This window comes from Triplophysa rosa, linkage group LG15, assembly GCF_024868665.1.
Source record: "Triplophysa rosa linkage group LG15, Trosa_1v2, whole genome shotgun sequence".
NCBI classification, from domain to species: Eukaryota; Metazoa; Chordata; class Actinopteri; order Cypriniformes; family Nemacheilidae; genus Triplophysa; species Triplophysa rosa.
Window position 1 is genome coordinate 12520972 of NC_079904.1, and position 26610 is coordinate 12547581.

General features: G+C 40.4%; 1 protein-coding gene across 3 annotated transcripts in view; it reads right to left on the reverse strand.

Moving 5' to 3' along the window:
* Positions 1–68: 68 nt before the first annotated feature.
* Positions 69–26610, reverse strand: part of sh3rf1 (SH3 domain containing ring finger 1) — a 38901-nt gene continuing 12359 nt past the window's right edge. For all 3 annotated transcript variants that reach the window (XM_057353014.1, XM_057353015.1, XM_057353016.1), the window contains exons 3-12: positions 16722–16997; positions 15718–15813; positions 14420–14737; positions 8223–8333; positions 6171–6301; positions 5421–5591; positions 4457–4734; positions 3893–4212; positions 2166–2527; positions 69–2082 (exon numbers count right to left, since the gene is read on the reverse strand). In XM_057353014.1, coding sequence (XP_057208997.1) covers positions 1914–2082; positions 2166–2527; positions 3893–4212; positions 4457–4734; positions 5421–5591; positions 6171–6301; positions 8223–8333; positions 14420–14737; positions 15718–15813; positions 16722–16997 — 2232 coding nt within the window. In that variant the 3' untranslated portion in view covers positions 69–1913. The remainder of the gene's footprint in view (positions 2083–2165; positions 2528–3892; positions 4213–4456; positions 4735–5420; positions 5592–6170; positions 6302–8222; positions 8334–14419; positions 14738–15717; positions 15814–16721; positions 16998–26610) is intronic.

A 26610-nucleotide genomic window follows, 5' to 3' on the forward strand; every position in this document is an offset into this window, starting at 1 on the left:
CCATTGTATCTGCCAGGACTTGAAGGACACATAAATCAGTAAACATCTGTATATGCCACAACAAAAATCATTGATCTCAACCATACCAGTATTAACAGTATTCCAAGTTTTATAAAAGTTATTACTTTATTTTTTTACTCCTCGTAACTAACAATCAGTTTAATGAATTAACAGCAATCAGATTTTGTTCTGCTGTGTGACTAGTATGTAACTTGTCGACTTTAAATCTTAGTGTAGATGAGCAAGAGCTTGTCTGAAATCATCCAGTGAATTATTTAAACAAAATTTTGTTTCAAATCTGGCCTAATTTCTTTGATCCAAGCAGTGAAATGATCCTCATTTCAGGTGAATCAATCTAACGCTCAATAATAAAATCAGCTGTGTTACATGCTTAAATTCATCACCATTGAGGTCATCTTTAAAAGGAATCAAAATAACCAAAAGGGGAATAAAAATCAACTACGATGGAGAAATAACCCAAATCTGAAATAATCTGCCTAAATCAGATCTGTCAAGTTTTAAAAACAAATCTATAAAACATCAAATTTGTGCTTTCAAAATAATAATATAATAAAAAATGTATCTACCGTACGAAGCATAGAAATACACAAACATCATTATTTTCAAGTATACAAAACATGAAATATCACATAAAGTACAGCAGACAATACCAGAACAGACCCAACTTAAAAAACAATGTTCATGAAGCCATCGAAATCTGCCATTATGCGTTTGTTAAAAGTTTGATACAGGATTTTCTTAAACTGAAAACTTAATGTTATGTAAAGGCTACCATCCATTAATGTGTGTAATAACTTATAAAGATGATTCTAGTTGCTCAAAAATGGACCAACAAGTCTGTGGTGTCTCGTTGTGCAAAATGGGGCAGCACGCTGATGAAAAGCAACTGTTATACAATAAGGGGAACAGGCCGAAATAACAGTAAAATGTGTGTATCTGTGCTTTTTTATTGGTGCTTTTGCTGTTTCACTGCTTGAAACAAATCAGACTTTCTTCCCCACTACCAAAAAACATCAGGCAGAACCCAAGACTTGGATTAGTAGTGATATTTACTTAAATGCCTGATAAATGTTTCATTCCCTCATTTTAGCAAAAAATCACAGCTACTGTTATTTTTACAAAATGCCATAATCATCTTTTTATTCAATTCATGGTGACGTCATACACACCACAACCAATCAGAATTTGCAATGACAAGACTCAGAACTTTCCAGTGTGCTTAAACAGCCAATCATACTTCATCAGGCAAACACTATTACGATTGGATGGCAATAAGCACCTTTCTGAGCTCATCCTCTAATTTCCGTTTCCTGTTTCCAAGAATCACACGACCATGACCGGTATCACATGACCATAACTGTCATCAGTTTCTAAAGGCATTTGACCTATCAGCTGACATAACCCCCCCCCAAAAGCCATTTGTACTAAATAAAAATAAGTTAAACTCATGTATTTCTGAAGGAGATTCATATTGTTCGTATGACTCAGATCAGCTTTGTTTGCGTATATATATATATACACAGTAAAGTGAGACAGTACAAGGCACACATTAAACGTCTTTGAAATGTTACAGCATAAATTAACAAATCCCATCACGACATACTCTACTGTGCTAGAAACAGGGTGCCTAGTGCTAACGGCTAAACTTCCACGTGTTTCAGAAAATGTTGAAGGAAATATTCTACAGCTAAAACACTAGGACCTGTTGAGGTGGCTGTAGTATATATTAGTTAGACTGTATAGTGAAATCCATGCATCTGATGACCCTCATAATATGCGAATTTCAGCATTGCATCACAGTCATGTGACCACGCAAAAAGTCCCATTGTCTTTGTAGTTCAGTGTTGCTATGTTCTATCATTGAGAATTTTCTATCTAAATGTTCATGTGCGTTAGATGCTGTCAACAAAGCTGCCGGGAAACAGGCCGGTTCTGCCGTTCCTCTGTAGGGTTCCTTTAAACCAGCCGTCCTCGCGCTTTCTGTGCACAAATACAATATCTCCCTCTTTGAGTTCCAGCTCTGCTTCGCTCTGAGGAGGGTAAGACACCACCACACGATACCTGTTAAGATCAAAAATATCCATGTTAGAATGAGCCTGTTAAGAATAATGTCATAATGTCAGTTTTGGGAAGGGATAATGTACCGTTCACACACGATTGGTCGTCCATCATGATTCATGGAAAGGAGTGAGGAGCATGGTTGTCGTGGCGGTGGGGCAATTGGAGCAGTGTTGTCCTGGGAGTTGCTCCTATGTGATGCTGCTTCTGTGCTGGATGATGAAGATGAGGATACAGAGAGTTCAAATTCCACAGGACAGGGTCCTACACGACCATTATTTCCAACGCCAATGACCACTGAGCTGGGCGGAGCCATTTCAGGTCCAACAGCCCCCTGGGGCATGTCCATGGCAACAGTCTGCTCCGCCTCCAGTGTAGGAGATGATGGGGGAGATGGGCGGAGCTTCTTTTTATTAGACAACAGTTTCAGAAGGCCTTTCTTCTCTCGCTGAAAAAGACATTTGTTTCTTTGTAAATCTTTTTTTTTTGTATCGTTTAGTGTGTAAAAAGTCTGTCTTTCAAACATGTAATTGTAACTAAAACAATTCAACATCTTTGAAGTTTATGAGCTGTCAATGAGGAAGCCATTGATGGAAATGTGTATTTTGGCAATTTGTAAAAAACACATTTTTCTCTTTTTTTTTTTTACCTCCCATTTCCAAACTGTTTGGCTGTATACTATTGATCTGAAACACACATTCATGTATGAGTAACTCCAAGATTTTGAAAAGAGAGTCATTTATAGAATCTGCCCATTAAAAAGCTGCAAGTCAGCTATACTGTATTGTATGTGTGAAGAACTGTAGACTGAGCCACAACATTCAGGGTTGTGTCCTCTGGGTTTGCATCATAAAAAAATGATGATTTGAGTTCTATATCAGCACGCTGAGCGGCAGCGAATTTATAATTCATAGATACAAAACGCCATACTGCAGCACATTAAAGGAATAGGTCAACCAAACATAAAACATCATCATCATTTAATAAACCCCTTATTGCTCAAAACAATAATTTAACTCTTTCGTAGTCTCAGCCTCAGACGTCACGCCCACGGACCGTTGGCAGAACGTCTGATGCAGAAAGCACACTTTTCTGGAAACACAGCACGTTCGAAGTCGTCATCTGATTGGTTGAATTTTACAGGATTTCCGGGAGACGTGCGTGTCGCGTTCTTTAACAGTCCGCCTGGAAACAACACGAAGCCGTCTGATCGAAGAAGCTGTCGTGTTTACATCAGTTGCAATAAGAATTCATCATGATCAACTAAACGCTTAATTCTTTAAAAGTATGCGAAGATCACAGCATAAACTTATAATCGTTGTTGCTGTTAACTTTTGACGTGACATGTTCATGAATATACACCAGTCTGTTACTGCGGAGACATTTCCACACCTGTAGACATGACGCGGCACAAAGCGAAAATTGATTGGTTGCTTTACCTCTCAGTCATATGGCCTCTTGGGCTGGCCTTGGCCAAAGACTAAATCTTTCCTTGCCGTATACAATATATCATATGAAAGAAAAGACCATTTGCTTTTAAATAAATTTCATTCTATTCTTATTTTTATCAAATCTTGAATGTGTGTTGATTTCTTAAAAAAACAAAGCTGAAAAAATGTGACTTCAGAACGATGATCAAATCTGAGTATTTACTGTTTGTTATCCATATATGCTGTATCCTTTTAGAAGATGGGTAACAGCGCCCCCTACTGTATAATAGTGAAAACATGGATGCTGAAATGTCCGTCAATTGGCAGAGAAAGAGTTAAGAAGGACTTTATATCCACTTACGGCTCAACAGTCTCAGCCTCACCTTGCAGTCTTTATCCAGTTTACAAGCAGCACTATTATTCGAGCCTGCACCAAGAGACTTTGTGTTGCCAGGAATTGCCACCACAGTGATGGGTCTCATGGCATCACTGTCTAGAGAAGCAGCATTAACATTTGGTGGGGTCAGGGAGGCGGCTGCACAGCCCATAGCCACGACCATTCGGCCAGACGAAGATCCAGGGCTGGAGCCAAGAACAGGTGATGGCTGGAGACACGCAGCTGTGTTAGGATGGTAGCCCATGGGATTGTGGGATTGGATAGGCATCACTGCTGCTGTTGGGCGGTCCTGGCTGTGACACACAGCTGGTGAAAAAAAGCGAAATATAAAAAGATCTGCAATAAGAAAATAAGATCTTAAAGCAGATTTATTTACATTTTTTTAAGATATACTGTACAATACAGTGAACAATTTCAGTAGACTAAATAAAAATACAAAAGTGCGTTTTCATTTCTTATTAATATGTGTACATTACAAGTAAACACTACATACTGCACATTTATAAAATATTTAACCATTTTAATTGATCTATAATTCATGTGCATCTACCTGTCCTGACCACACTGCGGGCTTGATTGACGGTCATCTGTGATGTAACATGCATGAGTACTTTGGGCGTCTGTCCAGTAGGTATATGTGCGGCTGTTACTATAGCAGCAGGCAGTGAGCATGTTGGAGCAGGATTTGGGCAGATTGGGAGGGGTTTGCTGGGGTCAATGCTCCCCAGGATGGCCCCGAGGGGAGCAGGGGAGGGGCTAACAATGGTGACACCACGCCCAGTCTGAGAGCAAAGGGTCAGAGGAACTTTTGGCTGACTGCTACCAGTCCTGCAGTGGACAAGAGATTGAAACATTCATTTTAAACGGACATTTCTCATTTCAAATCTCATCTTTATTCTCGTCAGACACCGCAACAGATACAGTGCTGCAGAAATATCGGCTTTGATTAAACAGCTCTGTTTGTTTATTTTTCATTAGATATATTGAAAAAATGCTGATTGGAACAACGGTATACACGTGAAAGTTGTGTCAATGGCTAATATGAATAAAGTTGCTGTACTTTCTTTCCCTTGATAAGCAAACAGTGTGTAGTTCTCAAATCTGCCACAAGGGGGTATCAGGTTTAAGAAATGTTCTAGGTTTACTTAAATGTTCTAAGTACAAGTCTTTCACATTAGACAGTATATAAAAATAAATAAATTCGTAAATAACACTGAATTTTATGCTTTAAAAAATAAGAATAGAAGTGCACTACTTTTAACCATGTTTTTATAAAGCTGTGAATTCTGTCCATCTTCAACTAATTCAAACCCAACCCTTTCTTTACCAATTTAACGTTATGTGCAAGTGACCAGCCCAGATTTATTTGCAAGTGAAGACTTTGTGTTTGTATGTCTGAGGGCTTTAGTCCAATGGAAATCCAGAACACAATCTAATCTTTTCTTAGCTTACTGGGTGTATATGTACGAGTGATAACATATACAAGTGAGTGAGCGCATATGTGCGTATCGTACCTGCTGACAGGACTCATGTAGTTACCAGGAAACACTCCAATTTTACCCGTGTGCATGGATGTTCCTTTAAACCAACCGTCCTGACAGCGCTCCAGCACCAGAAACATCTCCCCCTTCCTCAATTCCAACTCGTCCTCCTTACGGGGCGTATATGGAAACATCGCCACATACCTGAGAGAGAATCACGTACACCATTTCAATTAAAATAAACAAAAGCAAATAATGGCCAAGGGAAGTATTCTCTCCTATAATTGAAATGGCATTAAATGCAGTACAGCTAATCAAACAGTGGTTGGAGCTGTTTCCACACCATAAACACACAAAACAACCATTTCTAGAGGGCACTCTGGGTAACAGGCATAAAAACATTTCAGCCCGATCACTATGGCGAGCCCAATACAAATCAGGTGTGTTTAGTGCTTTAAAGTCGGTCTGAAGAGAAAGGTTAAAGGTGAGGGGTCAGTCCCTCAGGTTAGGACCCCAGAGAGCCCTATTCCCCTCAGAAATGACCTGTGACCCTTCACCTGTGTGTTCAGTCACGCTCAGCTGAGTAACAGCAGAGGTGAGTTTGAGTTTAAAGGCCTATCTCTTAAACTCATACAGCTGTGTGTGATACTTAACGTTACATGATGCAAACAAGAACCTGTACGTGTGAATGATAAATACTTATGGTTACAAGTCTCCATGTTTTATTAACATTAAATTACACTAAAGTTGCTTGTTCAAAGTGTGTGGCAAGGTTGTACTCACACTGTGGGTCTTTGACGACCACTCTGTTCACCTGCAGCAGGTAACGGTCTTTGGCCGCCATTCGATGTGACGGCGCCCACAGCTGTGGAATGTGACTGGGGTGGAGGAGGCGGCGGAGGGGGAAGAGCATCCTGAAACACATGATCACATATTATTACTAAATAAATTAGATGTTGTGCACATATAGAGAAAACACTATTATAGTCAAATCTTTATGGTTATTCTATGAATCTAAGAAATTGTTCAAATGACCTAACCATTAGGCCAAATTTTTACTTCTGCTTCGGACCTACGATTTAGCCTAACGCGCACCTCTCCAAAAATGTAACAGTGCGTCAATTCGACACTGTGATTGGTCTGCTTGAAAAGTGGTGGTGGGGTCTGACAGAAGCACCGTTACAGCATAAAAAACTCATGTCATACGATAGTGTGAGGAACAAACAGACTTATATCACTAAAAATCTTGTCTTAGAAAATCAGTGTGACAGCCATGTTATGGAAAACATCAGCTTGAACATTGATTTTGTGTCCGAGAAAATTACAGATTTGAACCGTTCTTTATATGTTTATCTCCTTCTATAGCTGTAACTCATTTAAATTTGTAAGAACAGAGGACACAGACAGAGATCCCTATAAAGCCATAATCCCCCTGACTGTGACTTTCCAGCTTGTGTGTTGGTCGTTTAAAGTGGGTTCTTTGGCCGTGGCAGGTGTTGTGATTGGTGGATATCCAGCCTGGGCTAAACGTCTGGCTGTGAAAAGGATAAATTGGCTCCATATGGACTAACGCACACATCTGCAAACAGACTTTATGAGCCCAGTGGCACCACTGTGAAAACAACTCTCACTCTGCAATGCTCACTTCGGCTTGTTTTGTTGCTTTATGGGACTACACAGACATGTACAAACACAGACGCAGGAGAAACTAATAAACTGCTTTAAAAAAACACTTCTACAACAAATGATTCATTAAAAAATAATATTAAGTATATTAAACTAACAACCATTTTACAGCATTGATTAAGCCATGTTAATTTATAACTCTATTGATAAATGTACTACTGTTAATTCAAGTAATTCAACTTGTAAAACATATACACATGTAGACATCAACCAAGATAAACACACGCTATAAAAGTATTGTGAAGTGTTACAAAATCGTCTTAGTAACTCTCTTTTTTTTGTTAGATAGATTAATTGTTTAATGTGTCAAAAACATCTCTGTTTTGCTTTTATAATGTCCACGCATCCGAGTTAAGAGAGGCAGCCGATGCACGCTGAGGCCACTATTACAAAAACAATACATTCAAAACAAAAGAAAACAGTTCCCACACACCACTGCACACACATCAATCTCACAGAGCCATTAGTGTCCACCCCGAGGCCCACACGACTCCCTGAAAATGGGTTGTGTGTTTGTGTTGAGGGAGATGAAGGGCTATCAGATGGCACACTGTCCTCATCGAGAGTTAATATTTCAGCTGGAGAGATGGTTTGTGTGTATGTGCGTCAGACGTATATGAGAGAAACTTTATGTTGCTAACGTCAATGTATGCAAGCGTGTTTGTGTTTTGATGCACTGTTGATGCCCAAGGGGAAGTGTTGTCTTGTATGTCCCCACTAATAAGACTCAAGTATCCTGTCATCGACGCCAAACCTGAAGCGTCACATTTTAGGCTATATTGGATTTCCTGCATTGAACTGGATCTGATGGTTGGGAATCATTTCTGCAGTATTCAAGCCAAACGTTTGTGTTTGCACCCACATGAAGCATGAAGACAAATGCAATGTGTGTAGTACTGGTTGACCACTATGGTCTGTGTAAATAGACTGTGTAAACATTGTGAACTCCTATTACTACTTATAACCAAGTAAATCATACACAAAACCTTTTCCACACCTTTTTAGAGAAAACTTTCTAAATATCGATTACATAGGTCATCCAAACGATGGCTACTAGTGTTGAGGTTTATGGTTGTGGTTAAGTCGTGGACAGTGGACAATGAAGATAAAGAAGACCTCTATATCGCTTTACGGCCTTTTCAGACTCACCACTGATAAAGAGGCATAGCTGGTCTCGGGAGGAAATGTGAAAACTGTCGCCGTGGTGACAGGACTGCTTGGTGGTGGAGTAACAATGAGTCCTGTTGTGCAAATGTGGACCTAAGAAGTCAAATAAGAAGGAATGACATGTTAATAACCATTCTTGAACCGGTCCTGTTTTGCTCAAGGAATGAAAAAGTAAGGAATACGACAGAGCAAAAAGTGGATAACCACAAAAGTATATAACTTTGATGCAAGGAGACACATGTAATGGCGTGTCGGTCTGGCTGTATACCCATTGGTCCAATTCACATTTGTTCTTCATGCCTGAAATACTGGTGGCCTAAAAATGTCATAACCAGTCAGAATATTGTCCAAAATAACATTTATTCTGATTGGTCAGCTGGGGGAAGGGGTCAACAAATCAAGAATCTTTTATGCACAGACATTTTCAGAAAACATCGTTAGCACACCACAAAAAAAAATATATATATATAACGTATGATGCATCACCCACGCAGGTAGTTAAATTCTCAGATTTAAGCATCAAAGCTTCACACAGAACCGACAGAGACAGAAACACACAGGTTCAAAAACAACAACCTCTGAGAGACACTACAAACAAGCCCGAATCAAACAGATTTGTCGGTTCAAAGGGAAGCGTTGCAGAACTTCAACAAAGACATCTGATGTGACAAGAAATAACTACAAGTCGAGTACCTCAGCAAATGACATGCTCTCATCTTTTTGAGAGACAACACTGTGTATTGCGTTTCAGTAACTCACACAGAAAGAAGCATTCACACAGAAACAAATATTTAAAGCGGCCCTAACACACTCGGCTTCTGCCAATCTCATATTAATCTTGAGTACAGAGTAGTATTGCATACTTCGTATCTTCGAAGAGTATTTATTTTGATCACATTTATAAAAGATAGATACAGCTGTACGATATTTTCCAAAAGCATACGGCGTGTGCGGGGGGGGGGGGGTTGGAGGGGTAGGCTGAACTAAAGCACGTGCGCACCCATTGCCAACAAAACACAGACATCAGTTTCACTCACTGCATGTGGGTCATGTCCGGCATCTTTTAGCGCTGGGACGGCTCCATATATCAGTTTCAAACGATCTCCAAATCCAGCGTTATATCCTACATTTATATAACATTCATCACCCAAATGCAGTGAACAAACAAACACCTGAACTTCGCGAACACATGCTCTCTCTCTCGTGCACACAAGTGAAAGTGACGTCTGCGCATGCTCCTACCCCTGCTTTCCTTGCTGCCGCGTGGGCGTGCCGCGTGCTTTTCCAGGAGAATTGTCCAATAAGGGACTAAGAAAAATTGTTACAAAACAGTTTTATATGTTCGAAAAAAAACTTTCCGAAACGTGTACGATCGCTGGGGGAGTGTATGGAGCACAGAAATACTGCGTCACATGTCCAACTCGTTTTTTGACAAGTTGACCATGTTAAGCATGAGAAGACAGCACGTTTAACACTGTAAAGAAGTCAGAATGCATGACACACCGTTGCACATCCCCCCCTCCCCCCCCTTTAAACAATCTGCTCCTTATTTCTAAAAGTCGTGTGTCTATCCACAAAAGATCCAGAGACTCAAAATAGTCCTCATCAGAGAGGAGACAGATAATTATATAAAAATGATGACATCCGCAAATCACTTTCAAGTTTGATTCAATTTCCCGTTCTTTGCCCTGAGGGAAACGCAAGTCTTGAACGTTTCTGCATATTGTATGACCGTCCTGGGGTGGCATTTGTCATTAATGACATTTTTCCTCTTCACCTCAGGTCCAGAATTAGCTCTGTACTTTTCACTGTGTGACTTGAATGTACTTTAGCCAATTAACCCACATGACATGTTTCTCAGATTGAACCTCTGCTAAGTTCATTACAGCTACTAAAATAAGCATGAGAAAAGGCCAAAATATAATATGATATCATAAATGCACTGTATGACATGTTTTTATATATTTCTACAGTTTACCGTTTTGCTTAATTTAACTACATACATTTTTTACATAACTGCAATTGCATTAGTGATACAAATGGATAAAAAGTCATTTTTGTGTGCGTGTGATTTTTAACATACAGAAAGGTACAAAACACGCACATATCCAATGTTGGTATTATTGGCACAACTTCCTGCAGGTGAGTGACATCAGCGGCTGCTGATTGGGTAAAATCGGCCAACAGCTGGATGACATCACAGCTGTGTGCAGGGTTACAGCTGCATAACAAAACGCAAAGCATCAAAGCCATCGGCCCAAAAATCACACAAATGCCCTTTGACAATTTTTTCTTTTTTAATACAAAGACCCTATAGGCCAGGGTATCAAAGAACACTCAAGTACTATTAAATTCATATTAGATTAATGGTTTGAAACCTGAGAAAGACACAGTGTTCTGTCTGTCACTCTGAATCTGTGCCTTTCATTCATCTTTTACACTTTTGTTTTCTCATTCAATGAAGATCTCATTCTGTGTGCTACTAATTCTGTTCTTACTCTTACTTTCATCATTCTAAACTTCATTTCCAGCCACAACATCCTACCCACTACCTCTCTCCCTCTCATCCTTCCAAACAGTTCATCTTACCCTTAAAGCAGAAAAATATGAGCGAGCAATAAGTTTGTGGTTCTTATCTTCCAAGTGTGTCACAAAAGGCGTGTAAATCGATACATCACTCTCAGAACTGCTGCCACGAAAGAGGGGCATCACTTTACAGGCATGAACGGGCGTTTATGAGATCTAAAGTGTCTGGTTAATTATTAGTGCTAAAACTCCCAGACAGGAATGTTAAAAAGAGTGTGAGAGACAAAACGTGGGCACGTAACAAAAAGGGAGAGAGATGAATTAGGAGTGTATGTGCGGGGGTGTAATAGAGCAGCGTCTATATTCATATTACTGGATGACATATCAACAACAGATCAGCTATCATTGTATCTTGCCATAGTGTGGTTGCCTGGGAACAAACATTTCAGTTGTCAGTCACAGAAAAAAAGGTAATTTTATCAAAGAGAATTATAGCGAATTGCGTTCTGGGAGTGTGCAAATGCTACGAGCAGAGAGTACAGAGGATAGTGAAGCAAGCAGATGAAACAAATGTAAGTGTAATAGATGAGAAAATAAAAAAAACAATATGTGGAGGTACAAAAGGAGCAAAGGAAAAAACTGGGATAATAAGAAGAGTCCAATTATAGATTCATAAAAAAAATACTAGTTACACATATAGGAAATGGTCCGGTGTTACAGAATAGAAGCGCTGATTTCTGTTAACACATGACGACAATTTCTTCTGTTTGAGAAACCGTCTCATGTTAATAAATGTTAACAAAAGCTTCCTCATTCCACTGGTGTTAAGTATTCACTCAGAATCAGGGTCAGCTTTCACAACATTCCCCCTAATAACAACCAAACACATCCAAGAACCTAAAGATAAGGCCGAAACTCAGAGGACCCAGGTATCATGTGTCTTCTGTTACTTTCAGTGTTTTGTGGAATGAGGACTTCGGAGAGGTTCTCAGGCAGGTGATGCCATCAGTTGGAGGCCAGTAGGGAGAAAAAAAGTCATTTATCCTAATGTAAAATGCTTGTCTTCACATTTTATAACTTCCCAATCCGAGCACACAAGCACAATGTTAGTGATGACCTAAAGGAACAGTTCACCCAAAAAATATTTTTTTTCATCATTCACCTTTGTCATTTCAAACCTGTATGACTTTCTTTTGAAGAATGTTGGTCACCAAACGTTTGTTACCAAACTACACTGGACTCACTATCTTCTTTTGAGCAGTTGGGTGTAACTAGTTACTAAGCAATTAGTTACTGTAATTTAATTACTTTTCCCTTGGAAAAGTAAAGTAAGGGATTACTCTATTTTTTCTGTAATTTAATTACATTTACTTATGATGTAATTAAACTAAATACTTTGTATAATATATGTGTGTACAATAGTGGAATTGACAGTCTAACTTTTAAACCCGTGCTTTTATGTATAATTATCACATTTGTAATACTTTGGTCAGTTAATATAATACTACTTAAATACTATGTAGTTTTATATTATTTATTTAAATTAATAAAAAGAGCCGTTTCATGTCATCCTTGAATCCCTTAAAGCCACAATATGGAATATTTGGACCGCTAGATGGTGCACTTTCGAAACAACAACAAAAGGCGAAGCTAAATGACGTTATATAGGAGAGTGGAATTATCGGACATGTCGTTTTCACCATCCAGAGGCGTATGGAGATCGCCCATCATGTTCACGGACGAGGTAATGAATGAATTTTATTTTGTGTCATCGTAATGAATTAGCTTGCAAGAAACGTGGAATGTAATGCTACGTTAGCCCGTGACTGATATTGGACTTTGTCAATTGATTTGATAGCGTAATGCTACACAGTTTTACGTGTTTAAAACAGTCATACAGTCGTCGTTTAAAAAGTAAATTGGAACGAACCCACAGCATTTACAAGTAACGTTATTGGCTACATATTTCATACAAGAGTCATACACAGGTTTTACGCCACATAAGGGTGAATTAATATCGGAATTTTATTTTTGGGTCTTTTTAACAGCCTGCGATTCGGTCTTCATACTGTCAAATGTCTCCAATTCAGATCTGCGAAGTGTGTGGGATATAGTTTCCAACAAGAGCCTTCATATAGGTTATTTTAGTTTGCTTCCTCGACAGTTTCGGGTCACCACAGCTAGGTCTGATAGCAGTACCCTCACCCGTGTATATGTATTGTCTCAAACTTCTTTCTAATTACAAGACAAAATCGGAAATATGAATCCATATAAGACTTAACAAATGAAGAAGTTTGCTAGTGAAGCTAAGCAAATGAATCGAGTGTAAAGCAGGGGGAGGCACATATATTTCAAAACTTTCCTAGAGCTCCACCACCCAAGAACATCACATGAAATGACATGTCTGTCTGCCATCTCCATGGAGAGCACAATGCTCAGCAACCAGTGAAACAGCTGTGAGTGACTGTCATTCCAGGGCTGCTGCGGTAACCACTGCCAGCGATTGGTAGGGGGATTGTTTGAAATGCAGGAGCGCTGTCACGCATCACTGATTTCAAACGCTCGGACAGCATGTTGGACTGTGTGGAATGAGGAGCGAGCGAGAGAACTGCTGACAGAATGGAAGAGAACAGTGAGCTGGTGTAGAAAAGCATTACTCTCGAGTGTGGGCAGCCTGTTGACAAAATGTTCTTTCCCGTCTTCTCCAGCTATCATTTGCAGATGTTTGACAAATTTCCCCATTTGGTTCATGATTCTGTTGTGCATTCCCTATATTTCTGTCATTCGACAGTCCTTTTTTGCCAGCTACTCAGAATAAAGGCCTTTTTAAAGTGCCAGAAAGCTTTTTCTCACCAAAACTTTCCATAATCCATTCCTATGTAATATTTCAAAATACAGGCTATGTTCTGAATTCCATATAACTAAACAATTCCAATTAAACATATACAACAACAACACACGTTTATATTACATGTACACTATACACCAAGTCCAAATTTTCTGCACTGTACTGTATCCAAAGACGACAACATGTCTGTATCCCACAATGCATTGGGCACAACTTGATCATTTATTACTCACGTGTCCAATGCACAACACAAATTTTTTAACAAAATTAAATAAACAAAAAACAAATGTCTGGCAAAAATGATAACTGCAGGCTGTTTTAAAGTATATATTTCACAGCATACAGTAAACTCGACGGTCTCTGTCTGTTTCTTTGTTCGAGACGAGAGGATTTAAATGAATGACTATCAAGGTCAAACATCTGCCATGGTCATGCTTCATGAATTTAATCTGCCGTTGTGTGGAGATTCAGCTTTCCATGAGTGGATACGAGTGGGAAACTTATCAAGCTGTGTAACCATGGCCACAGCTACAACTCTCATCCTCAGTAAGTGATGATGTCTTTACCTGCACCCAGAATCAGTACTAATCTACAGTATATATAACACAAAGAGAGGAAGGGCGGATGGTTTACTGGACATTTAGAGGTCAGCCACTGTCATGCTGGAATAATAATCAGAGAGAGAGACAGAGAAAGAGAGAGGATCTCACCAACCACCTCCTCTTTCATTTCTCCACCTCATTTTCGCATCACCAAATCCATCCATCAGCTGTATTACACAACTATGCATCCATCACTCTCTTACCTGTGAAGGTGCGCTGGAGGACAAGCCTCCACTGAGCTCTCCGATTCGGGCTGCCGCTGTGGGGTTAGAGGAGCTGATCAGAACCGGCCCGCTGATCTCCATGGAGTGTCTCTGGGGTGGAGGAGCCAGGCAGGGCTTATGGGACATCGTCAGGGAGGTGAAGGAGTGTCGCTTCTTACTGTTCTTCTTCTCCCCGGTGGGTTTCTGAGAGCCGTTGGCCTGGGGGCCTGAGGAAGCGAAGGAGGGCCCTTCACTGGCGTCTCCTACACCTTCAGACGGTTTGTCCAGTTCTATGAGCTGTCGAGCTGCACTGTTAAACTGAGAATATGAGAGAATGAAAATCCTTTTATGCAGAGAGATTACATAAAATGATGGAAAGTAACAGGCCTTAAATCAAGAACACGTGACCTCTACAAAAAGCTACAGGCAACAGATTCCATTTCCACGCTGCTCTTTGTAAACATATGTTATATTTTATAGTATTTTATATACAGTACATATAATATATATATTTATAACAGAAAAAAGGAATAGGAAACAAAAAGGAACAGAAAAGCTTTCCCCCCACCCCTTTAGCTCTCTTTCGAGAACTTCATTGAATGACAAATTTGATGTCACTGCTACCTTCTCAAAAGCATTCGCTTGGAAAAAGTCTGGTTTGGCAAGCTCAAAGCCTCCGCACCACTCCTCCCTCATTCTCATGCCCCGCGTCAGAGATGCTATTCAAGTAGCGCTTTTCTAACACAAGCTATTTTTGAATGTCTTTTGATGGTTATTTTTTCTCACAGGTTAGACACGTGGCTGGCAGAGAGCTCGCGCTGGCACTGCCAGGGTTCGTGAAGGTTAACAGGTACATTTACGTGAGGGGAGACCTTTTGTGAGGAGGTTTTGTGCTTTTGGAGGAAGAGACTGAGCAATACAAAAGAGAGATGTGAAATTGTGACCTCAGAATATTGTTGCGAAAACATGAAACCTTAAGTTGTGTGTGTTTGAGTAAGGCAGTGCTGCTTGCGTTCGAGACTTGCGTCAGAATGGTAAACACACACATGAGGGTGCAATAAAGCTTGAAAAATGGCAAACGGTTTTAAAAGCTTTGTGTCATTTCAACAAAGGCAGAAACCATGAATTGTGTGAGGTGAAAGACAACGACAAAAATGGAAAGTGACAAAAAATGTAACTTAAGAGTTTAAAAGGATTAGCATAAATGTTTCCAAGACAAAGGCTATGCTGAACGGTACATGTGCACAATAAATATAAAACATTAAATGTTAAGACTTTAATGCAGTGATATGACTCACCTCTACATAAGATATGGGGAAGATGCCAATCTTTTCTCCCAGCATCCCCTCTGCCCAATTCTCATCCACTCGACGAATCACAGTGAGAATATCATCCTGAGGGCAGACAAAATAAAATATGACTTGTTTTTCAGCCAGAAGTTGTTAAAAATACAAAAGAGACACTTTTAAAAAAATAATGTAACTCGCAGGCATCGATGAAAGCCATTTCTCAAATGAAAATGTTTCCAAAACATAAACAGCTTGAAGAGAACTTGTGTGTATTTTAATTTCTGCGTTTAATTTGTTGCATTGAATAAAAAAACAGAACATTTTACCATACAATACAAAAATACAAACTCCAAAAGCCATGAAAGTAGTCCATCATTATAATACACTATAATCCAGAACTTCTGAGGCCATTTCATAGTTTAGGCATGTTAGAAACGGCTTGTAATTTAGCTCATTATTCACTGATAATCTTTCCCTTTGCTGTGCCTCCCCAACTCACATTCATTCCTCAACATGTTCAAACTTGGCGAGTTACATATGGTTTGCACACATGGTGTGTATGTGTGTGATCGACATCAATGTTATAAGAGAGACCTGATGTTTAGAAGAAGGGATAGACATGGAAGAAGGGCACTGATGCATCTTGAGGACTAGTAAGTGAACATTACAATATATTTAAACTAACCCATATAGACAGTTTCATCGGACGCACGCGCCAGGACTGCAGCTAACTTCCGGTCTTGTGTTTGGCTAGTGTCCAATAATATAACTATTTATATTTAATATTAATTTATATTATTTTATTGTATAAGAATTGTATTAAATAAACGATTTGTTGAATTTTTCTTGCAAGTTAATTTTATTACATAAACGGAAGTTAAGGGCAGTCCACGAACGCGCGAATGCGCAGTAACGTTTGTTTATGTTGTCACTTTGAAACCGTATATACGAGTTAATTCCAAAATAATGTAAAGACTCTCTGATAGATGTAGATTCTTAACAGAAGGTTTCACCTTTGAGAACGGTAGGCAGTCTTTATCTGCTTCTTTGTCTTTGAGCTCAAAGTCGTACAGGGCTTTGCATTGTGGGGGCGGCTGTGGCAGCGGTTTGATGACCTGGACGAAGTTGGTGGGGAAGAATCCATGGACTCCACCCATCTCTCCGTGGTACCAGTTCTCATCCACCTGCCGGCGCAGGATGATAATATCACCCTTGCTGAACTTGAGGTCTCCAGGTTCTTTCCCATCGTAGTTGTACAAGGCCTTGGCACATGGTAGCTGAGGAACGCCCTGCAGTAAAAGAGAGAGAGTGAGTGAGAGAGAGAGAGAGAGAGAGAGAGAGAAAGAGAGTGAGTGAGTGAGTGAGTGAGCGAGTGAGTGAGAGCGTGAGAGCGTGAGTGAGTGAGTGAGTGAGTGAGTGAGTGAGTGAGTGAGTGAGTGAGTGAGTGAGTGAGTGAGTGAGAGCGTGAGCGAGTGAGCGAGTGAGTGAGTGAGTGAGTGAGTGAGTGAGTGAGTGAGTGAGTGAGAGAGAACAAGGGTTACTAAAAGAGATCACGGAGTGAGAGTAAATTCATGGATAATGCAAGCTCGGCACTCAAAAGCACATGCATTTTTCAAGCTTGCAGGACAGCGAGTGGTGACTGTGATTACAACAAGCAACTTTCAGAGTGCTAGAAAGTGCGTGGAGCAGATGACAATGTAAACCGAAGGCGGTGAAGACTTTCAGAAGCCTATCGCACGCTACTTCATTTCATTCTGCAGATGGCCAGGCTATGAGATAAAAACACAAATACATTTTCTCCCTGCGATATACACAGTCAAAACCATCATAAAAGCTCAGTGCTGGCTTTTGTGCTGCATGAGAGCTCAATGACCAACTGCTGTCTTGTCTTTCAGACTGACCTTGTTGGCCTGCCTCTCTGTTTGACTGCACTGGGTTGCTTTTTCTGTCTGTCTTGCACCGTCTGTGTTGCTCAACTCATTGACTGCTTCCTTGTCTGACAATCCCAAAATGCCCTGGGATATGCCAACGGATTCACAATGCTGTGGAGCAAGTCCATTTAGTAATGTGTATGGAGTTTTATGGTGCAGAACCAGTCGTCTGGAACCAGTCAAAGCTTCTTTCAAGGTCTTACAATGATCCACGGCCAGGGAGAGGGAGGAGACTGCAGACGCAGTCCTGACCGACTGAATGAGCTCTTTTCAGGCAGCCTGTTCAAGAGAGAGGCCTCTGTCTAAGAGAACACTCTTCCCCTCACCCAGCATAAAACACCGTGGGCTTCCTCGACTGTAGACCACATCTCGAGTGCATAGTGAGGAGAATGATAATCACAACAGCAATGATAGAGAGAGATGGTAGAGAAGGAAGCAATGAAAGGGAGGGAAGACAGGAGGGAATAGAGTGAATTATAGAATGAATCGAAAGAATGAAGGGTGGAGGAGAGAAAGAAAGAAAGAATCGAAAGGAAGAAAGATGGAAAAAGAATATGAAGAGGGGAAAAGAAAGCAATGAAAGGAAGAAAGAACGAAAGAACGAACGAACGAACGAACAAACGAACGAACGAACGAACGAACGAACGAACGAAGGTACCGAAAGAAAGAAAGAAAGAAAGAAAGAAAGAAAGAAAGAAAGAAAGAAAGAAAGAAAGAAAGAAAGAACGAACGAAAATGAACGAAAGAACGAACGAAAGAACGAACGAATCGAAAGGAAGAAAGATGGAAAAAGAATATGAAGAGGGGAAAAGAAAACAAATAGGAAGATTGGAAAAGAGGAATAATAGGAAGAGATGAAGATTCAAAAGAGAGGAAGAAAGAATGAAGCAGATGACATTCTGTTAGGATCAGACAGTGGAACAGTCTCTGACTAAGCAGCATTCGCCACAGAGAAGACAGACGGTCAGCCAGACGCTGAGACAACTAACTAGAGGACAAACTGACCTTTTAAAAGTCATATCACTTCTTCAAACTCGTATATAAAACCAATTAAAAACTAAAGATGAATCAAACTTCCCTGCAAGTGTTTCCATTCAGCAAATGTACTTTTGGGCCAAGAATTTAATTTGATGTAAAACCTGCAAGCATGTCCACTGACTTTAACAACCCACCAATTAAAGCTCCATTCTCCTGCACACCTTCTCCTCCGCTCTCTTCCCCTGCTGTGGGCCTCTCTCAAAGGCAGCTGTCAGCAGATTTACCCACTTTTCCCAGCTAAGAGAAAGAGACAAGAGAGAGCGAGCCAGAAGAGGTAAGAGACCGAGGGATACTGTAAGACGAAGGGATAAGGAGGACAATAGAGAGGGTGATCAAACGACTGTTAAGGTGGTCAGCGGGCGTGTTTTTTTCGGCCTGAGCCTTGGGTGCGAAACGAAGGGTGCTGGAGATTGCTTGAACTGGACCGACATGAAAGAACCACATTGAGGCTTTCATTCAGTCCAAACAAAGCACTAAAGGCGTGCATGTGTGTGTGAGTGTGTGTGTGTGTGTGTCCCTGTTTGTTCACATAAACCTCAACAGATTCATTCTAAAAACGAATCTTGTTGCCTCTGAGGTTTTCCAATTTTGAGTTTCGTCCTGGTCCAAATACTCTCATACTGGACAGGAGGAATAAACACGACCCTCAGTGAAATCAGCATCAGCCCGTCCCACTAAAGATCTAAAGAACATTGCGGGATGAGAATGGATCAGACCAACAGGATATTAAATGCTAATTCAACGCAGCTCCGAGAGCCCAGCAGACCTGAAATTACCGCTGCGCAACTGCTCGATATTTCTATCACTGGAGGAGAAAAACAACAACGGCTTTATGAAGTTAAAACTCTCCCTGATGCTAGAGAGAATCAGATTATGATGCAAACAAGATGCCTAAAAATACCTCTGCTCATAGATCATTGATTCATTCAAAGCAACACACAGTAGACATTCATCACATTAAAAATCAAAGCAAATCCACACGTGACTTGCTTAGGGCACAATAATGACCGCTACGTGGGATTTGATTCTTCAATTTTACTCCACACCACCTCAGATGCTAAAGGAATGAGATCAAAAAAATGACGCAAGCTGGAACTGAACCGATGTCGCTCACATTAGCACCACAGGCACTTGATGTAAAACTAATGGTAGTGATACGTTTAATAGAGGAACAGAACAATAAACAGAATAAATGGAAAGCTGTCTTTATGTTTTATCACACGATTAGGCTGGCGGCTATGTTTGACGTTTCTTGGACGAGTAAAATCTGACTCTAATTTGTCAATGCGTGACAGCTAGACGTGCCTAATACAGCACTAATGAGAAATGTGTGATTCAACTTTAATGAGCTCTGCCATTCGTGAGCCATCAATCACTATTAAGACACTATTAAGTACATAAACATCTCTATATCACTCCATTCTCGACTCTCTAAACCAGTATTCTTTCTTGTCGTTCTCAAATTCACAAAATCCATCTCATCTGCAACTATCATCCAGATCATGTTTTGGACAGGATGATATATTAATGTCAGCTTTGAGTCGATTACACTGCGTATTGATGTAATTAAAAAAAGAGTCACACCGGCTGGTGGGCAAATGAACCTGGCACACATTAACTGAACGAATCAACGAATGTTGAGAGTTACAATGGACGTATTAAAATTCTGCACTCTCGGTATGTACTTTTTATTACCAGGGCTGTTCAAGGCTTAATTTGGTTAAATCCTACAGCCTGTTGACGTTTACAAGGGCTTTTATTGGAGTGGGAGGGTAGATGGGTCAGACAGGAGACAGAGTCACAGGGGGGTGAGTGGGTCAGACAGGAGACTGGGTATCAGTTGGATACGGCACACCCACAGTCTGTTCACTGAACATGTGACGTATGTTGCGCACAAAACTGGAAAGCAATCAAAACTTGGCAAGCTCTAAGCTGATTGGTTGTCTTAGCGCAACTACCGCAAGATAGAGGACACACTATTTTCCAACTGGAAATAAAGTTTATATAGTAGTAAGGTTGTTAAAAGAAGTGGATAAAAATTTAAATGTATGTCATGTCATTCCAAACCTGTATGACTTTCTTTCTTCTGCAGAACACAATAGAAGACATTTTGAAGAACGTTGGTCGCCAAACAACATTGGACCCCTCTGACTTCCACTTTATGGACATAACCAGACATTTCTCAAAAGTCATATACTGGTCTGGAATGACATGGATGTGACTAAAGTTTTTTACCACCACAGTGGTTGGGAAATATATATTATTTATATAAATAATATTTAAATTATTATATTTGCGTTTAGCCACCACATGACGAGTGGAAGAGAAATATAGACCTTATTTAAAGCTTATTTAAATACTTTTAGTAATATAATGTCTGAAATAAATGAGGATGATGCATCCGTCTATATTTAATGCGCAAATCCATCAGTGAAACGGCACACTACAGCATAAAGAACATTTAAATAAACATCAGTAAATAATGAAAACTTAAATAATATAAGAAAGTTAAATATGAAAAAAAGCTATTTTCAGCCGCGTATTAACCTCACAGTCCTTAACAATTCCATTTGAAACAAACTGTCTAAACCTAAACGTTACTTTTTCCTACTCATTGATGGGAAAACTAACATGTTGACATTGTCCAGATTAATATGTGTACAGCTGCACGTTTCTTAGCAACCGCGGCAAAACCTGCGCACGCTCCGACACCAAGCAAGCGGGTCATAGACGGTTTTGGTTTTATGTATCTGTTCATTTCACAACAAGATCCATTGCAGAACCTGCAGAATAACCTGGGTTTTGCCGTGCAGGTCTGTGCTCAAACGCACCAACATCTGGCAACCTGAGATTATCTTCCCTCCTGAAATCTTCAGCTAGAGAAATCCCCCAACACACACACAGGTCACAAAAAGACAAGACAACCCACCGCGCACACAGCTGCTTTCTTCTCTTTATCTATTTCCAAATCTCAACACCAACTGGCGATGACAGTGTTATTGACACAGGAGTCTGTGAGGGCGGCGGCCATCTTGTTTTCATTACAGCTACATTAGTTGAAATGGGCTGCTAATGACTCTGTTTATGACCACTGGGAATTGACCTGACCCATCTCCCCTCCGAGTCCTAAAAACAGCCTCCCACCCACAGTTCGTGCTGAAACCCTGTACTTCTCACCTTCTGACTAACGGGCCTCCCCGCTGAAGCTTTAGTGGATAATTACTTTGTAAAGGATGATAGATCAGGTGTGGAGGATGCTGAGTGGGCATTTATGATCCAGGGAAGGAGTGGATTGATGAATCGATGCGGGGATGAAAACTAAATAACAAAACACAGGGTTCGGCCAGGGAGAGGGTATTGATTTTTGTTTGCGGCAATGATTTTTGACATGGACCCAATAAGAAGCAGATCGGAGGGTAGAAAGCTACAAGGAACGGAAAGAACATCATTCAGGTTACATCAGAGAGAGTTAAGTTAGACGGCTAATCAGGTCAAAAGCATGTTTGCTGTCTTTTCCATCTGCGTTCCACCTTTGACCTTCCGGTTTCGGGCAGATGAGGAGTCTGCTCCAGTGGTCAGAAGTAAATCAAGTAGTTAACGTTTCCATGACAACATCTGCATGGTTCTACAGCTCTTTCTATCCCCGTCTCAGAGCATAAAACTAGAGACGGGAAGCAGAGAGATGCAGGAGATTCAAGGCAGGATGGTAAAAAACAACATTAAGCTTTTACAGTCTTTGGGGACAAACAACAGGCTCACAGGAAACCATACAAAGAGAGTAAAATGAAAATAGGGACAGTGTAGAAAAAAAACCATTTCGTTGTCAAATTATAATGATTACAATTTAAATCACTCTACAGAGGCCGTTTACATGATGCCGTTTTTAACTGAAAAGAGAACTTTTTATGCGTTTTGGGGGACTGAAAACGCGTCTCAAAGTGCAAATTTTTGAAAATGGTGCCGTTATCGTCTCCGTGTATACTGCAAAGCAGAACTTTCTGAAAACTATGACATCACGCACATGCATAGTACGAGTTCAGTCGGGCAAGCATCCCCAAAACAACAAGGTGGCCTCTGGTACTGTGTGCTGCTGCACATATGTATTAATGTTTCTCTAGCAAAATGTGGATTTACTGCACCACTAAGACAAGCGAAGACACATTATTTACATTTGCCAGACTTTAAACACACACATACGTTATCCAAAGTATTAAAAAGCACTTTTGGCTTATAACTGTGTATGTGTATGCGCCCAGGTACGTCATGTTTCTTTACAAAGTAACATCGCCATCCACTGGCCTGGCATGCATAATGCAGCGTTTTTATTCGTTTTCCCGGATCCGTGTAAATGTAGATCATTTTGACAATACTGTCGTGTTGTGTGTGTGTGAAACTTTTCAAAAACTCAAAAGAAAAACGTACTCTTAAACTAGATCAGCTCACCATGCAAAGTGTAAACACTTGTTATGCTCACATACAAATCACTTTGTCAAGACAGAGCATGAATGCCCGTGAGATACTATACTAAAAAATACAAAACACACTAAAATAAAGCAAAAGGCGGTCTGGACCGCAGATGTGCATCTGGACCAGCATCAGAGATGAACCTGAGCAGCTAGGCATTCTTGTCTTCCTAGTATTTTCTTTTCATCCATCTATTTTTCCCGATCCCTCTTTCCCAGCAATCTCCATTTACCTTGTTCCCCATGTCTGGTTAAGCCACTTCATTACAACACGCACCTGTTCGACAGTCAGTGACCTCTGCAAACCCTCTGTTTTTCATCTGGCCATTAGGAACTGGACTACACTTTAGGGACTCTTGGGAACTACAGTCATTGCGGTTTGATTGAGTCAAGCTGCTTTAGACCGGTGTGCAGGGTCTCATGGGTGCTGGAGTCCTTTCATGTGATCAAAGCCGTCCAGCCTACATGTGTGGGCAAATGAACCATGAAGCAGGCATGTGTAAAGCTAAACATCAATGTCAAAGCAGAGCCCTAGTTAGAAGAAGAAAATGTTGTTTTAATTCAGTAAAACACTGAACATATGGGAGTACAGCTAAGACGTTGCTGAGGCGGGACTTTTTTGTATGCTACAGATTAGTCATCAAAAAGAAAATGTTTAAACAGGGAGGGGGTCTGAATGTTACAGAGGAATTATGGAAAGGCAGCATGTGGTTTTTATAAAGAACTGGTGTAATGGCGTGTACGTGTCTTGGAAAAGGAAGCAGGTTTGCAATGCTATTCTGTATGTGGACGCTCTGAGAGACGAATTTTTGGAACGTGAGGTGAGTTCTGGTGTGTTGAGGGTCATACCACTACAAAATAGGCATAACTTGCTGATACAGACTTAGTTTACATAGAACAAATTGATGAACTGGACATTAAAGGTGGAGTGGTTGCTTTGGAAAGGTGCTAACTTTAGCCTGCTATCACTGAAATTATAATCCCACCCGCTATGCGATTCGGCGTGCAAAGCCACGCCTCCTCCAAACATATGAATGTATTTCATAAATCCACATAACAAATTACAAACTAAATCCATTAAATTCTTCTCGAAGCATGTACATACCTGTCCAAAAGAGAGAGAGCAACCATGGTATCGTCTTTCAGACCCTTTGCCTGCCTGAGCTGTCTCCATCGTGTAAAAGCTGAACCGATGTTAATTTGAGTTGTTCCACTTTCATGACAGAGACGTTTTTTTGTCACTGCTTTTTCAAAAACTGACTTTCGTTTTGTAGATTTACTTGTTGTCGGTTCCGCAGGAAAGTTTCATTGTTGCTTATTGTCCGCCATTCTCCCTACACTGACACAGTGGACGTGAGCGCGCTGATGACGTATGATGTCTGCGTGAACATCATGCACAGTGGTATGCAAAGTACATTGGCTGAAAATGTACACATGACCAGTCACAGGGTTCGGCCAGAACGTTTTGATTGGACGAATGTTTTTTGGTCCCACGCCTTTCATTGACGACATATAATTATAAAAATATTAATTGACCACTATACTTCTTGATTGCTATCAGGATGTAAGGAGATTTCCAACCAGCATGACAAAAAATGTTTCTGGACAGGATCACATATTCTGCCTTTAAGACAACCAACCAACTAGTCCAAAAAAAAAACGTTTTCCCACATCCGCAGTTCAACCTACGACTTTTAAATTGTCAGCTCAGTATTCAAATTAATTGAAATACAAAGAACAAAATCACGCCTTCGCATTTTTGCCATACAATTTTACACAGAGACAGAGAATGATTCACTTCATTTGCATGATGACACTAATACGCAAAGAAAAACAGTTAAATAATCCCCATGTCACAGGGCAGTTTCATCTGCAGTGAATCTTATTAATTTACCAGCCATTAACAGGTGGGAAAAAAGTTCATTTTGGGCCCTGTAAACACCTACGCCACACCACTACAATAAGACGCAAACACAGAATGACTTGAAATATTCTTATCAGTACATGTATTTCATAACTGTTCTTTTTGCCTTCATCTTGTTTTCCATTTCTATCAATTTCCACATGCACTCTCACTCTCTGGTCTTTCTCTCTCTCCATATTTCACCCATCACAGAGCTGTTACAAGCGCAGAAATAATGATGGAAGAAGCTGTGTGCTTTAAGGTCTGTAAAACACATGAAGTGAAGCCGTTGTCTCCGTGTCTGTATGCATGCGACAGGCACATTTTTGACACACTGAGTGCAATAGATGGAAAGTGAGAGAAAGGCAATTAGCATTAGCTGTATTTCCCCTCACCATTCTCTCTCACTGTCTTTTGAATATCAGAGATGTTGTGCTATCAGTGCCTGTCCTCCTTTTGACACTTAAACCTCCTCCATCACACAAATATGTCGAATCTCAAACTTCACTGTCAAGAACTCATTTCACTGGCTGGTTTACGGATGCACACTGAACTCTGAATGTAATACAGGGTTGTGCATGCTGGGTGACGAAACAGATGGAGGTCTGCTCAGCGGTAAAGGAATAGTTCACACGAAAATGAAAACCCTGTCATCATTTATTCACCCTTGTGTCTTTCTTCAGCATAACTGGAATTGCAATAATAATATGCTATTAAACAGTCAACAGTGGTTCTCAACAGGGGGGCCGGGGCCCACTAGGGGGCCCCAGCTGACTTTTAAGGGGGCCTCAAGATTACTAAAATTGGACTAAATGAGAATCGAAATACATTTTTAAAAAACTAAAAACCAATCTATTTCTTATTTGGCCACTTTTATCATGAATAAACGTTTTTCGAGTTAATGACAAGCTCTAAAATATTTTATTGGGTAAAAAATATGAGTTTTTGTGAGTGGGAGGGGGGCCTTTGAATATTGTCGAATACAATGGAGGGCCTTGGAGCCAAAAAGGTTGAGAACCCCTGGTCTATACAGTAATAGTCTTCCAAAAGCATAAATGTAAAATATATATTGTTGCCAGGTTGACAGGTAAATGCCTCATGTCATTGGTGTTGTTTGGAGGGGGAGGAGTCTGGGCCAGACGAAGGTAATTAGGTTAGTGTAGCAAGTTTTATTAAAGTGCTAAACACTTTTGCACTTCAGTGCCAAAGCCAAACACTGAGGTTCTTCCAAACCAAGTTTCCCAAGTCTGATTAGCACTATGTTTCTGAGACGATTCCTGCCGTTTCATGCCCACCCACAGCGCTGCCTCTCTAATCCACTTCATAGTGCAACAGTTATAGAACCGACACTTAATCACAATCCATCATCAGAGAGCGAAAGAAAAAACAGACAGACAGCGAGAAAGAAAGAGAGAAGTAAATGAGTACAGCATAGAAGAAAAATGACAGAATAATTGAAGCAGAAGGGAAGTTGGAGAGACGTCACTCTGAGACACATGCAGATTAACTGAGATCCAGAACCCCCTGAGGGCCAGTTCACAACAGCCAGCCAGTGTAATGTGCGCAG